This window comes from Protopterus annectens, chromosome 11.part0, assembly GCF_019279795.1.
Source record: "Protopterus annectens isolate FY-2018-M chromosome 11.part0, PAN1.0, whole genome shotgun sequence".
NCBI lineage: Eukaryota > Metazoa > Chordata > Ceratodontiformes > Protopteridae > Protopterus > Protopterus annectens.
The window spans coordinates 1,338,869,564-1,338,884,419 of NC_056745.1; the positions used below are offsets into that span (position 1 = coordinate 1,338,869,564).

Consider the following 14,856-nt stretch of genomic DNA (forward strand, 5'->3'; position numbering starts at 1 on the left):
TGTGAATAAATTAAGGTATGACAGGAAAGGCTAAAAAACACAACAGACAAATGATTCTAGAGCTCTGGAAGCTGTATACTAAATGCTTTACTCTCATACATGACATTGTCAGAGCAGGAAAGGAATACAGATGTTAGAAGTTGAAGAATACAGTAATCTGATACACAGGTGAACACAGAGAGTATCCAGATGGAAAACGTATATTAAAAAGCCTCTGGGAAAGTTACTGACGTAAAAATCAATCTACTTTTCACCTCCCTAATTAACCTAAGACAACTGCAGTGACTCATCATAAAGCTGGTCAGTTTAAGTACCTTCTGAATAGGAGGTAGTCTTCTGCTTTCTCTGTGAACTGCATCTAAAGTCTCAATGTGCATCTGGACAATATCTGAAATAAAAAGAGAGACAGAGAGATTACAGGGATATTTAAACTGAACCCCCTCCAAAAAAAACAAACATTTTAAAGGAAATTATGAACATAGCTTAATTCCTTGTCTGCAAAAGCATCTTTGCTATGTATTACCACTGAGTGAAGAGAACACTGTCAGGACAGTACAATTATGCAAAATCTTACTGTAACAGTAGGTCTTTCTCTTCAGTGTTGCAGCATTCTTCACTAAAAGGATTCTCTGCAAGGGTAGCCCAAAGTCCAGCCAGTATACCAAAGCCTTAAGATTTGAAGAACATTGTACATCATACGTATGCTCCCTGCTCACAGTGTAGGGCATTACAGGTGACATACAGATGCACATACCTCAGAACTGAAAAGCCCCAGGAAAAACAGTTGTCCAAGGAGCAGAAGAGGAGGGAAACCATTATTTCTGGGCCAAAAGGGAGTCACCAGCAAGGTTTTAGCTCTATCTTGAGAAGGATCCTTTCTTTATGAAAGGAAGAGAAGGCATATAGAAACATCTCTTTCCAAGAAAAAGACAGGGTGTCCACCTTCCATGCCAGAGGACTTGGGACTCTGCTGCAAAAAAGAGGAAGCTGTCTGTTCAGAGAGGAGGCAAAAAGATCTACCTTAGGAGCACCCCACTGGTGGACAATGTTCAAAAACACATCTCTGAAGCATCCATTAGTCAGCCTGTGTTATGGACCTGCTAGGAGAGTCTGCCACAATGTTTTGCTCGGAAGGAATACAAACAGCCTAAAGAGTCATCTAATATTAGAGATAGATCCCAAACCTGAAGAACTAGTCTGCACAGAAGGTAAAACCTTGCCCCCCCCTTGCTTGTTGATGTACTACATCACTACAGTATTGTCTGTAAAGATTTTGAGAGGCCCTAGAAAAAGAAGAGTATGAAAGGCATGAAGAGAAAGGAAAGGTCTCATTTTCTTGATGCGGACATGGTCTGCCCTCTGAGGAATAGGTCAAACAATGTGAAATCTTTAAAGGACCAAAGTAAGTACCCCACCCCATGTCTGAAGCTTCTGAAAAAAGTTACTGACAGGGGACTGGGAGCTGAAAACGAAGCCCTGGCTTGAGATAGCTGCTGAATCCACCACTGAAGCTCTATTTTGAGGCATGCAAGAAGGACTAGAAAATGTAAAGGATGACAGTGTTGGAGGCATACTGACTTTTGGAACCACTACAGCTTCCTCAAATGGAGTCTGGCTAGAGGAAGCACAGGAATGGTAGAAACCATAAATCACAGAGCCCTTAGAAAAACTCTGGCTGTAACTCAAACCTGAAGAAGAATGGATTGAAAAAAGTCAATGTGAGCAAGAGCCTTAGGTGGTGGCAGGGAAGCCAACATGGGAATGGTCTGGAGCCTACAGTTGTGAAAAACATGACCCCAAGGAGGAGTCATGAAAGATTTCTGGAACTGTAGCATAAACCCTAGACTATGTAAGAGGCAAACAGTATACTGAAGGTGTTGAAGCAAGGTCTCTGGGGAGGAAGCCTGAATCAGCGAGTCATCCAGGTAAGGAAAGAATTGTATGCCCGTCAGCCTGCAAATAGCAATCACAGGAGTGAGGCAACTTGGTGAAAATCCTTGGGGCAAGAGGCCAAAGGACAAAGCAGAGAAATGAAAATGTAAGAAATAAACAGAGAAATGCAAATATTTCCTGACACTGGGATGAATAGGGATGTGAAGATAAGCATCCTTGAGATGCACAGAGACCTGAAGGGAAAGCATTCAAAAAGAAGGGATCTTCAGAAAGGTGCTGAGCTGAGAAAGGTTCAAAATGGGCCTCCAGATGTCTTCCTTCCTGGGAACCAAAAACATTCTGGAATAAAACTGCTTCCCCCTTTGAGGAACAGAAAAGTACAGTTGTGTACCTACCATAAATCTAAATGTTCGAGTGTATTCACTATTGCAGTCATTACACTTGGGTTATCCTGCTGGCAGGCTACCCGCAGTCGGGGTTATTTTGCTGGCAGGCTACCCGCAGTTGGCCTGAATTCCAAAGTCCTGGTCCGGTGTCAGTTGCTGTCACCTCTTCCCTGACGTCAGTGCGCCAGGGGTATAAAAGATGCAGCCAACGCCATTTTCTTCATTTTTTCTTGCCCCAGATGTCAGGTGCCCCCAAAAGGGTAGGCTAAAAAAATCTGCTCATAAAAAAGCATGCACTAACATAAACATTACCTTCATCTACAAGCAAATACACCACATAGGTTGTATAGAATAGAGAAGTACAGATAAGTCCCAGCAAAGAAAGTGGGATGGAGGGAGGGTAACCTGGACTGCAACAGTGAATACACTCGAACATCTACATTTATGGTAAGTGTACACAACTGTACTATTCACTGTTGCAGTCATTACACTTCGGTTGAATCCCAAAGCTGAGGTTGGGTGGCTGGGCCTAGATAGAATTAGGAGTGGCTATGAGGCCCTGCAGAACTGCAGTGGTGAAGCCTGCTCTGGATTTAGAGTAAAGAGATAAGTGGTAGTGCTTTGTAAAAGTGTGCACTGAAGTCCAAGTTGCAGCCACCAAAATGTCCTTGGTTGGTACTCCTCTGAGGAAGGCTGCTGCTTTGGTTGAGTGTAGCCTAATGCTCTTAGGCACTGATTTGCCATGCTGTCAATAGCAGAAACGAATGCAATGGCCTACCCATTTTGAAATAGTCTTCTTTGAAATATATTTTCCTTGTGATCCTGCAGCATATGCCACATAGAGTTGCTCAGTCTTTCTGAAGACTTTAGTTTTGTCCAAGTAGAAGCGTAGCTGTCTGTGTATGTCCAAAGAATGCAGAAGTCTCTCCCCCTTATTCTGTGGGTTTGGATAAAAGGTAGGCAAATGAATGGTTTGGTTAAGGGCCACACTGAAGACTACCTTACGCATAAATGTTGGGTTTGTCCTTAGAGAAACCCTGTCTGGATGGAAAATAATAAAAGGTTCCATGGCCATTAGTGCCTGTAACTCTGAGACTCTTCTTACTGAGGTTATTGCTAGGAGCAGAGCTGTTTTCCATTATAGGTATTTTATCTCAGCTGTACTGGCTGGCTCAAAAGGAGGCAGTGTGAGCTTTTCCAAGACAAAATTGAGGTCCCATGCAGGTGTTGGAGCTCTCCTTGGAGGTCTTATGTTTTTGGCCCCTCTGAGGTACTGCCTTAGCAGTGGATGTGAAAAAATAGATGGATACGTATTGTAATGAGCTGAAATGGCAGAGGCATGGATCTTAATTGATGAGAAGGATAGGCCTTTGTTCAGCATCTCAGTTAGGTATTGTAAAATCTGGGAAATATTTGGTACAAGCAAGTCCATTCCTTGTGCCTGGTTCCAAGCACATAATCTCTTCCATTTTTCTGTATAAGATTTTCTGGTGCTGGGCCTCCTGGCCTCCAAAATAACATCCATAACTGCTTTAGAGAGAGGTGTGTTCTGAATGGTTAAATTATCAGTCATGCAGCCAGATTTAGGGTTCAGAGTTGGCTGTGCAGGATCTGATTGTTTTGTTGGGTCAGCAAATTAGGAATTTGAGGTAATGTCCAGGCTGGGCCTTGAGACAAGCTCTTTAGGATTGGGTACCAGTGCTGGCGTGGCCAGTCTGGGGCAATCAATATCATTTTTGGCTTCTCTTGTCTGACCTTTAGGAGTACCTTGGGGAGGACAGGCAGTGGAGGAAAGGCATATACTGTAAAGGTTTTCCAGCTGAATGATAGGGCAGCCACTTTCCATGCTTGTTTGCGATAAGTCCTTGTGCAGAATCGCTGTAGTTGGCAGTTGTGTGGGGAGGCAAATAAATCTATGTCTGGAGATCTCTATTTCCTTGTTATCATGCTGAAGACTTGTAGATCTAGTTTCCACTCGTGAGGATCCTTGAGATTTCTGCTTAGTTCGTCTGCCAGAGTATTTGTCTTTCCTGGCAAGAATTGTGCTTGCAGGTGTACTTGATAAATCAATGCTGTGTTCCACAAAGTCATGGCTTGTCTGCAGAGGGGGTAGGAATGTGTGCCTCCCTGCTTGTTTATGTACTACATGACTGTAGTATTGTCTGTCTTTACCAGCAGTTGTCCTGGATGAAGCAGATCCTTGAAGGCTCTCAGGGCATTCTGAACAGCTAGCATCTCTTTTTGATTGATATGAAGATGCATTTGGCTTGCTGGCCATGCTCCCTGAATACATTTTCCTGCCATGTGGGCCCCCCCAGGCATAATCTGATGCATCTGTTGTTAGTGTTTGCCTGGCCGTGGGTAGAGTGAATGGCTGTCCCTTGTTGTGGTGACAGGCCTGTGCCCACCATCGAAACTCCTGTTGCAGGCAGGGAATGAGGGTAATTAATGTTTCCAGGCTGTCGCAATGTTGAGTCCAAACACTTTGTAGATACCATTGTAGTTTCCTCATATGCAGTCTTGCATATGGAATTAGTAGAATGCACTAAGCCATGAAGCCCAAAGCCTGCAGAATTTTTCTTGCAGATAACTGGGTCTTTGTTGCCAACATTTCGAAGCAAGAATTCAGTTGGCTTTGTTTGTCTGGCGTGAGATAAGCCATCTGGGCAGTTGTATTTAAGCTTGCACCCAGGAATATTATCTCTTGTGAGGGTACTAGTTTTGATTTCTTTTCGTTTACTGTGTACCCTAGGCAAATTAGTAATCTTTATACAAACGCCAGATGCTTTAGTAGAATGTCTTTGGTCTCTGCTTCAATAAGGCAGACGTCCAAGAAGGAATATATTTGAATTCCTCTTTGTCTGCAAAAAGCAATTACTGGTGCCAGGCATTTTGTGAAGACCCTGGACGCAGTCAATAAGCCAAAGGGGAGTGCAGAGAATTGGTAACGCATTGAGCCAGCTATGAATCTGAGGTATCTTCTGCAAGATTGTCTGATTGGGACATGCAGGTATGCCTCTTTGAGGTCCAAAGTTACAAGCCAAGCCTTCTTTCCCAGCATGGGCAGAAGCTGTTCCAGAGTCAACATTTTGAATTTTGGTACAACCAAATAAGTATTTAGAATAGACAGGTCCAGAATTTGTCTCCATGCTTTGTCCTTTCTTGGTACTAGGAAAAGTCTTGAGTAAAATCCTTGTCCCTGCTCCTGTGGTGGCACATGCTGAATGGCCTTCATGTCCATGAGAGATGTTTTTTGTGCCTCTGCCCATTGACTGTGTGGCAGGTCTGGCATACCTTTTGCCTTTGGAAGGGTGTGAAAGTGGAACCTGTAGCCCTGAGAGACTATGTTTAGGACCCATTTGTCCTGTGTGATCGTGTGCCAATTTGATGAAAAAAGTGCTAGCTTTCCCCCTAAGGGTGCTGCCAAGAGAGAAATGCTTGGCATTGGCAGAGGGAAGTCATTGGGACTGTTTCCTATATGGCTGTGATTTGTCTTCTCCGCTTTTGGAAGTAGAAGCACCTCATTGTTTGGGCCTGTATGAGCCCTGGGGCTGTTGCCTGCCTCTAAGGCATCTGTATCTGCCTCTTTGTGGCCTGACACTGGAAAGGACCAATTCTTAGAAGGCCAGTTCTTGCTAAATCTGGGTGGCTGTACCTGTAAGAAATCCTTTACTGTCTGCATAGATTTAGCTTTATCCTCCATTTTCTTCAACAACTCTTCTGCCTTAACACCAAACAAAGTATCATGCTGTAATGGAGCATCCAATAATTGTGCTTTAACATGATCAGGCAGAGTCTGTTCCTTTAACCAAGCATGCCTTCTAATAACAGAACCTGTTACAGCAGCCCTGCAAGAGGCCTCTAGTGAATCATAACCACATTGCAAAATATGCTTTCCCACTTGTTCAGCTGCATGCAATAAAGCCTGCAACTCTTTGTTCTCAGAACATTCAGAATTTGTCAACATTTTCTGTTTTAACAGAGACATTAAGTATTGCTGATATTTGAGCATATGAAACTGACAATTTAAAGCGGAAGTGTAGACTTTTTTCCCCCATCTGACCAGTGCCCTAGAATCTCTATCTGACGGGACAGGGTTTTTAGCAGTAGCAGCATTGACCCCTTTGAGACCCTGAGAGATAGTTTCTGGGTCAGCAGCAGGGTTTTTTTATATAGAAATTTATGAGAATCTGGAACCCTGTAGTATCTGTCCGGCTTAACAGGTGCAGGAGGTAGAGAGTCAGGAGACAGGCCGGACTCTGAAAATACATCATCTACAATGTCTAGAACAGGTGGAATTGCAAGAGGTCTGTGCTGAGGTAGTAGAAGAAAGTCTCTAAGCCTTTTCTTAGAATCTGAATAATCTTGGCTCTCCCAGTGGAAATGCTCCCTCATGGTATGCAGGGTTTCCCCAAATGAGTAATCCTCAGGAGGAGAAGGTGAAGGAATAGATTCTTCAGCATCAGAATCCTCATAGGGAGGAATAGAATATCCCTGTTCTGAAGAGGAATCAGAGGAAATGGAAAACTGAGCAGAGGAATCATATTCAGTATCTTGCCTAGGCCTCTTATCAGGAGGGGGATGGGAACCCCTGATCAAAGTAATTAGGTCTTCGGCCATTTTGAGCATCTGTTTCTTAGGCATGGAAGTCTGTCCTGGAGAATGCTGTACTTGTTTCCTTGTCTTTAAAACTGTTTTAGACTTTGTCTTGGATGCTGAAGTAGGCTTGATATAAAGTTGTGTAGGTCTGAAAACACCCTCAGAAGCCAATGCCTGCTCAGCGGCTCCAGACCCATCTGAGGGATTAGTTTCCGAAGGGCCAATACCTTGAGTATCCAGAGGCCTAGTTGTCTCCATGTGGGAGTTGGAGGTGGCCTGTGGCTCTGAGGTAGTGGGAGTCAGGGGCTGCGAAAGTGCTTCACTGAGCACTGGTGACTGGCCTGGAAGAGGCTTCGTCGTCTGTTTTGGACTTTGGATGCCTGTCCTTTTCTTTCTCCTTGCGCTTTTTATGAATTCCGGTCGTCGGTTGTTCTGACGGCATTATATAGTTAAATCTTCGGCCAAAGTAATGAAAAGCAAAATTGTACCGACGCTTAGTGCATTGGTTAAATCTAGCACAAAACCTACAACTAGCAACGTCGTGGTCAGGGCCTAGGCAAGGAATACAGTAAGAATGAAAATCCTTATGAGGTATTTGCTTCCCACAAAAAATTCAATTATTAACTTTTTCTGACATCGGTCTGGAGCAAGAAAAAAGTTTCCCCAATGGGGTACTTAGCTTTATAGAAGACTTTGGATCTGAAATTCAATTTCGAAAATCTCAGGAGTCAGCCGACCCACACTTGCAAACTGCTATTGCTTCGGGCACCGCGCGGTAAGAAAGACTGAAGAAAATGGCGTCGGCTCATCTTTTATACCCCTGGCGCACTGACATCAGGGAAGAGGCTACAGCAACCGACGCCGGACCAGGACTTTGGAATTCAGGCCAACTGCGGGTAGCCTGCCAGTGGGATAACCCCGACTGAGGGTAGCCTGCCAGCAGGATAACCCAAGTGTAATGACTGCAACAGTGAAACACGATGAACATCTGCTTGGATGTTGCCTTGAGACAAAAGGCCCCAAAATACATTTGGAAAAAAGGGCAGCTGTTCCTGAGGAGGACAGAGAATGCCCAGAAAAGGAAGAAGGGATTTCCACACAAAGTATCCCTGACAGATGATGGACAAAACCCAAGAATCCTGAGTGATCCCTAACCAGTTGGGAAAAGACAAGGAAAGACGAAGAGACAAGGGAAGCTGACTTAGGATGGAGGGAAGTAGATAGTCAGACAGAACCTGGTGTATCTGGAATTCGGAGAAGCCTGTCTAGAAAAAAAAAAGTTATGTACTCACCATAATGTTCCATCTGAATTGTTGCTTTTCATTTGTCTTCAACATGTGGGAATACGGATCTGAGACAGCCGCATTCTCCAGCATCGGATAAAAGCTCCAAGTTCCTCCCCTATCCATAATACCCCTGTCCCACTCCTCCCCTCAGATCGAATTTGCTGCAGACAGCAGCACCACAAGCTAATCATATGCCTAACACTCTGGAATTATCATCTACTAGAACCATAAGAAAACAAAGGCTCACCAGATAAGGACTATGCCACTGTACAGCCCACATAAGGCAGGGGAAAGGAGGGGGATGGTTGAAGACAAATGAAAAGCAACAACTCAGATGGAACGTTATGGTGAGTACATAACTTTTATCTGAAGTTGTTTTCATTTGCTCTTCAATCTGTGGGACAGTGTCCCCAGCTACCAAATAACCCTGGGAGGTCCTCATGGAAGGATGTTCTGGAGCACGGCAGAGCCAAAGGATGCTCTGCCTCTGGAAAGCAGATCCAATTTGTAATGAGAAATAAACATGTGAGATGATGCCCAAGTAGCTGCAGAGCAAATATCATGTAAGGAAACCCTAAACCAAAAGGCCGCAAAATAGCTACAGATCTAGTAGAATGCACTCTGACATGACTTGGTGGAGCTAATCCTTTGGCTCGATAGGCCAACACAATACACTGAGAAATTCAATGAGCAACAGTTACTTTTGAAACAGGTGTCCCTAAGAAAGGCTCAGAAAAGGAAACAAAAAGCTGATCAACATACAAAATGATTTTGTTATATGTAAATGGAATCGCAGTTGCCTATGAACATCAAGTAAATGCAATTTATATTCTCCCTTATTCTGGAAGTTTGGAAAGAAAACAGGGAGACTGATGACTTGATTAATGTTAGACTCTGGCAACACTTTCGGAAGGAATGAAGGGTTCATCCTTAAGGAAAACTTTGACTTTATGAAACACCAAATAAGGGGGCTTGACGGATAAGGCTTGGATGTTCGATGCTCTCTTGGCTGATGTGATGGCGATCAGAAAAGCCGCCTTCCAAGACAGGAATTCCAAGTCCACTCTAGCTGCTGGTGCTACAAGCTGGAGAAGCAAAAGTTTGTAGCACTAGGGTAAGATCCCAAGGGGCATTGGGTCCTTTACTGGAGATCTGAGTAAGAAGGTACCTTTCAAAAAGGCTTTACAAAGCTTGGAAGAAGCCAAGGAAGTTGTATTCTCTCCTACATAAAAAATTGGAAATCACAGCCAACTGTACCTTTATCGTAGAAAAACTAGCACCACGATTAAAGATATCCGACCAAACTCATAAATGGCAGGGACCGGAGTCATAAAAGGGTCCAAATCATGCAGAGAAGCCCATATAGAGAAGTGTTTCCACTTACTGGTATAAATCTTCCTAGTGTACGATTTGTGAGCTACTACCAAAATCTTAATGGAAGAAGACAGCCTGGGAGTCCTAGCTATCACTGGAACTGGAACAGCCAAGCCGTGAGGTTCAGACTGACTAAATCTGGGTACACTATCCCTGAGGGATGAGTGATCAGATCCGGAACTGGATCTGGTGTCCAAGGAGGACACACTGCATGAGACCACAGAGAGGGGAAGCAAACCAAACTTAGCAAGGCCAGAAGGGGAGAATGAGGATCACAAAGCTCTCCAGCCATCACGCTTTCTGAATGAATTTTGGGATTAGAGTGATAAGCATACAGAAAACCGGAGGGCTAAGCATGAACTAGAGCATCTCTGGGGGACTCCCTGGGGGGGGGCAGTGCAAAATACTTGCTGCACTTCACGTTGGAAGAAGAGGCGAAGAGATTGCAGCACGGCAGACCCCACTTTACAAAGATCTGTTCCACTACTGAAGGATTAAGAGACCACTCATAATGCATCAGAATAGATCTGCTAAGCCCGTCCATCAGAATGTTGGACCTCTCTGGAATGTGTGCTGCCACCAGAAAATGGCCGGAGGGGATCACCCACTCCAACAATCTCATGGCTTCACGACAAAGGGGGAAGACCTGGATCCCCCCTGTTTGTTGATGTACCAGACTACTGACATATTGTCTGTCTGGATGGCAATCATCCCTTGGGGAAGATGGGTATGAAGAGCTTGCAATGCCAACAGCATCTCCAGGATGTTGATATGCAGATGGGTCTCCAGGGAAGAACATGTGCCTTTGACTGTCCTTCCCATACAATGCCCTTCCCACCCGAGTAGGGAGGCATCCATGGTCATCGTGATCACTGGGGCAGGAAGGAAGGATGAATGGATGACCCAGAAGAAGATCAAGGGATTGAGGCCACCAGAGAAGCAAATCCCTGCACGCTCGAGATTGAATTCGATGAGACAACTTCAGGTCTAGCAATGAACCATTCGACCGCTAGAGTCCACTGGAGAACCCTCATATGCACATGAGCCATCGGGGTCAAGGTGGTCGTGGCCACCATGGACCCCAAAGTCCAAAGAACCAACTCCGCAGAGGGATACTGGTTCCGAACAATGTACAAAACATGATGTCTGAGGGACAGAAGTCTGTTCGGGGTCAGAAACACTTGGGTTTGAGTGGTATCTAACACAGCCCCAATAAAGTCAAGAACTTGTACTGGATCTAATTGGGACTTGCTGAGATTTACGGCTATGCTTAGCTGGTAGGCAGTGTTGAGAAGAAGATCCCTGGTTTGCTAGAGTCGATGCCTGGAGGGAGTGGAAGGGAGCCAATCGTCCAGGAAGGGGAAGGCCTGGGACCCCTGCAGCCACAGGTGAGCAGCCACAACTGCCATCACTTTGGTAAACACCCTGGGAGAGGTGGACAAACCAAAGGGTAGTGCTCTGAATTGATAATGACTGGCTCGCAGTTGGAAGCGGAGGAACCTCCGAGAGCACCTGTCCATCTTGATAGTACGCGTCTTGGAGGTCCACTGACCACGTCCAGTCATTTATCTGCTGAAGGGGCAGAATGGATTGGAGAGTGACCATCCAGAATTTTGTCTTGGCAACTGACAGGTTTAGGGTTAAAAGATCCAGGATAGGTCTCAAGTCTCCCATTTTCTTTGGCACCTAAAAGAACCTGGAACAGATGCCAGATCTGGATTGGTCTTGGGGGATGTGTCTAGATTACTCGCTTTTCGAACAACTTGGAAATCTCCACTGCTGCCTCCTCCCATTGTTCCGGTGGGACATCCAGGAGGTGTTTGGGAGGAACTGGGAGTTGAAGGAAGGGGATTGAGTAACCTCTGGATATAATCTGCAATACACAATGATCGTCTGTAATAGACTCCCAGGCTGTTGGGTACATAGAGAGATGCCCTCCGACTGCCTCCAGAGACGAGCAGCCAGGCAACCCTTCAGGGCTGCTGCGGGGGTCTGTACAGGAAAGAAGCCCAAGACCCTTGGTTCCTCGGACCCCCTCTGCCATAAGGACAGCATCTATCATATCCCCCTCTGCCTCTGGGGGAAGGTGAGTTCTGAGCATTGTGGGAAAAGCCCTGAGGTTTTCAGAACTACATCTTCTTCACCCCACGCTGATTCCGGGAAAAGGATTGTTGCAGGGTTGAGAAGTGAATCCCAATGGCAGACAGGGCCTTCCTGTCTTTCTCACTCTGGACTAGGGTGTCTCTAACAGTCTTACCAAAGAATGTGGAACCGTCATAGGGGGCATTGATAAACAATGCCTTGAAGGGTTCCAAAAATGCACACAGTTGGAGCAAAGCATGATGCCTAATGGTAATGCCTGCTCCGGCTGCTCTAGAGGCACCTTCAGTAGCGTGTGACAGTAGCCTCATGGACGTATTCGATACAGAAGTTAGGGTGGCCATACGGGAGGAGAAAGTACAGTTGTGTACCTACCATAAATGTAGATGTTCAAGTGTATTCACTGTTGCAGTCATTACACTTGGGTTATCCTGCTGGCAGGCTACCCGCAGTCGGCCTGAATTCCAAAGTCTAGGTCCGGTGTCAGTTGCTGTCGCCTCTTCCCTGACGTCAGTGTGCCAGGGGTATAAAAGACGCAGCCAACGCCATTTTCTTCAGTTTCTTACCCCAGATGTCAGGTGCCCCTAAAAGGGTAGGCTAAAAATTAAGCCAATAAAAAAAGCACACACTAAAATAAACATTACCTTCATCTACAAGCAAATACACCACATAGGTTGTAAAGAATAGAGAAGTACAGATAAGTCCCAGCAAAGAAAAGGGGGATGGTGGGTGGGTAACCTGGACTGCAACAGTGAATACACTCGAACATCTACATTTATGGTAGGTACACAACTGTATTATGTTCATCGTGTTTCACTGTTGCAGTCATTACACTTGGGTTGAATCCCAAAGCTGAGGTTGGGTGGCTGGGTCTAAAGAATTAGGAGTGGCTATGAGGCCCTGCAGAACTGCAGTGGCAAAGCCTGCTCTGGATTTAGAGTAAAGACGTAAGTGGTAGTGCTTTGTAAAAGTGTGCAGTGAAGTCCAAGTTGCAGCCTCTAAAATGTCTTTGGTTGGTACTCCTCTGAGGAAGGCTGCTGAAGTGGTTGCTCCTCTGGATGAATGTGGCCTAATGCCCTTAGGCACTGATTTGCCATGTTGTGAATAACAGAAACGAATGCAGTGGCCTATCCATTTTGAAATAGTCTGCTTTGAGATAGCCTTTCCTTGTGATCCTGCAGCATATGCCACTAAGAGTTGTTCAGTCTTTCTGAAAGCTTTAGTTTTGCCCAAGTAGAAGCGTAGCTGTCTGTGTATGTCCAAAGAATGCAGAAGTCTCTCCCACTTATTCTGTGAGTTTGGATAAAAGGTAGGCAAATGAATGGTTTGGTTAAGGGCCACAGTGGACGCTACCTTAGGCATAAATGTTGGGTTTGTTCTCAGAGAAACCCTGTCTGGATGGAAAATTATGAAAGGTTCCACAGCCATTAGTGCCTGTAACTCTGATTATTGCCGAGGTTATTGCTAGGAGCAGAGCTGCTTTCCATGATAAGAATTTTATCTCAGCTGTACTGGCTGGCTCAAAAGGAGGCAGTGTGAGTTTACCAAGACATAATGGAGGTCCCATGCAGGTATTGGCGCTCTCCTAGGAGGTCTTATGTTGTTGGCCCCTCTGAGGTACTGCCTTAGCAGTGGATGTGAAAAATTAGGTGGGTTCGTATTGTAATGAGCTGAAATGTCAGAGGCATGGATCTTAATTGATGAAAAGGATAGGCCTTTGTCCAGCATCTCAGTTAGGTATTGTAAAATCTGGGGGATATTTGGTGCAAGCGTGTCAAATCCTTGTGTCTGGTTCCAAGCACAGAACCTCTTCCATTTTTCTGCATAAGATTTTCTGGTGCTGGGCCTCCTGGCCACCAAAATAACATCTATAACTGCTTTAGAGAGAGGTGTGCTCTGAATGGTTACATTATCCGCCATGCTGCCAGATTTACGGTTCTGAGCTGGCTGTGCAGGATCTGATTGTTTTGTTGGGTCAGTAAGTGAGGAATTTGAGGTAATGTCCACGCTGGGCCTTGAGACAAGCTCTTTAGGATTGGGTACCAGTGCTGGCGGGGCCAGTCTGGGGCAATCAGTATCATTTTTGGCTTCTCTTGTCTGACCTTTAGGAGTACCTTGGGGGGAGAGGCAGTGGAGGAAAGGCATATACTGTAAGGGTTGTCCAACTGAATGATAGAGCATCCACTTTCCATGCTTTCTTGTGATAATCCCTTGTGCAGAATCTCTGTAGTTGGCAGTTGTGTGGGGAGGCAAATAGATCTATGTCTGGGCATTCCCATTTCCTTGTTATCATGCTGAAGATTTGTGGCTCCAGTTTCCACTCATGACGATCCATGAGGTTCCTACATAGTTCGTCTGCCAGAGTATTTGTCTTTCCTGGCAGGAATTGTGCTTGCAGGTGTACTTGAAAAGTCAATGCTGGGTTCCACAAAGTCATGGCTTGTCTACAGAGGGGGTAAGAATGTGTGCCTCCCTGCTTGTTTATGTACCACATGACTGTAGTACTGTCCGTCTTTATCAGCAGCTGTCCTGGATGAAGTAGATCCTTGAAGGCTGTCAGGGCATTCTGAACAGCTAGCATATCTTTTTGATTGACATGAAGATGCATTTGGCTTGCGGGCCATGTGCCCTGAATACATTTTTCTGCCATGTGGGGCCACCAGGCATAATCTGATGCATCTGTTGTTAGTGTTTGTCTGGCTGTGGGTAAAGTGAATGGCTGTCCCTTGTTGTGGTGACAGGCCTGTGCCCACCATCAAAACTCCTGTTGCAGGCAGGGAATGAGGGTAATTAATGTTTCCAGGCTGTGGCAATGTTGAGTCCAAACACTTTTTGGATACCACTGTAGTTTCCTCATATGCAGTCTTGCATATGGAATTTGCAGAATGCAGGATGCCATGAAGCCCAAAGCCTGCAGAATTTTTCTTGATAACTGGGTCTTTGTTGCCAACATTTTGAAGTAAGAAGTCAGTTGCATTTGTCTGGCGTGAGATAAGCCATCTGGGCAGTTGTATTTAAGCTTGCACCCAGGAATATAATCTCTTGAGAGGGTACTAGTTTTGATTTCTTTTCGTTTACTGTGTACCCTAGGCAAATTAGTAATCTTTTTACAAACGCCAGATGCCTTAGTAGAATGTCCTGGCTCTCTGCTTGAATAAGGCAGTCGTCCAAGTAAGGATATATTTGAATTCCTCTTTGTCTGCAAAAAGCAATTACTG

General features: G+C 45.2%; 1 protein-coding gene across 1 annotated transcript in view; it reads right to left on the reverse strand.

Annotated features, from left to right (window-relative positions):
• The window catches only part of SBF1 (SET binding factor 1), a gene marked incomplete in the record, with an annotated part of 3,250,730 nt that overhangs the window by 1,318,416 nt on the left and 1,917,458 nt on the right, over positions 1–14,856 (reverse strand). The window contains 1 exon segment of the mRNA XM_044088658.1: positions 315–388. Within this exon segment, the coding sequence (XP_043944593.1) occupies positions 315–388 (74 nt within the window).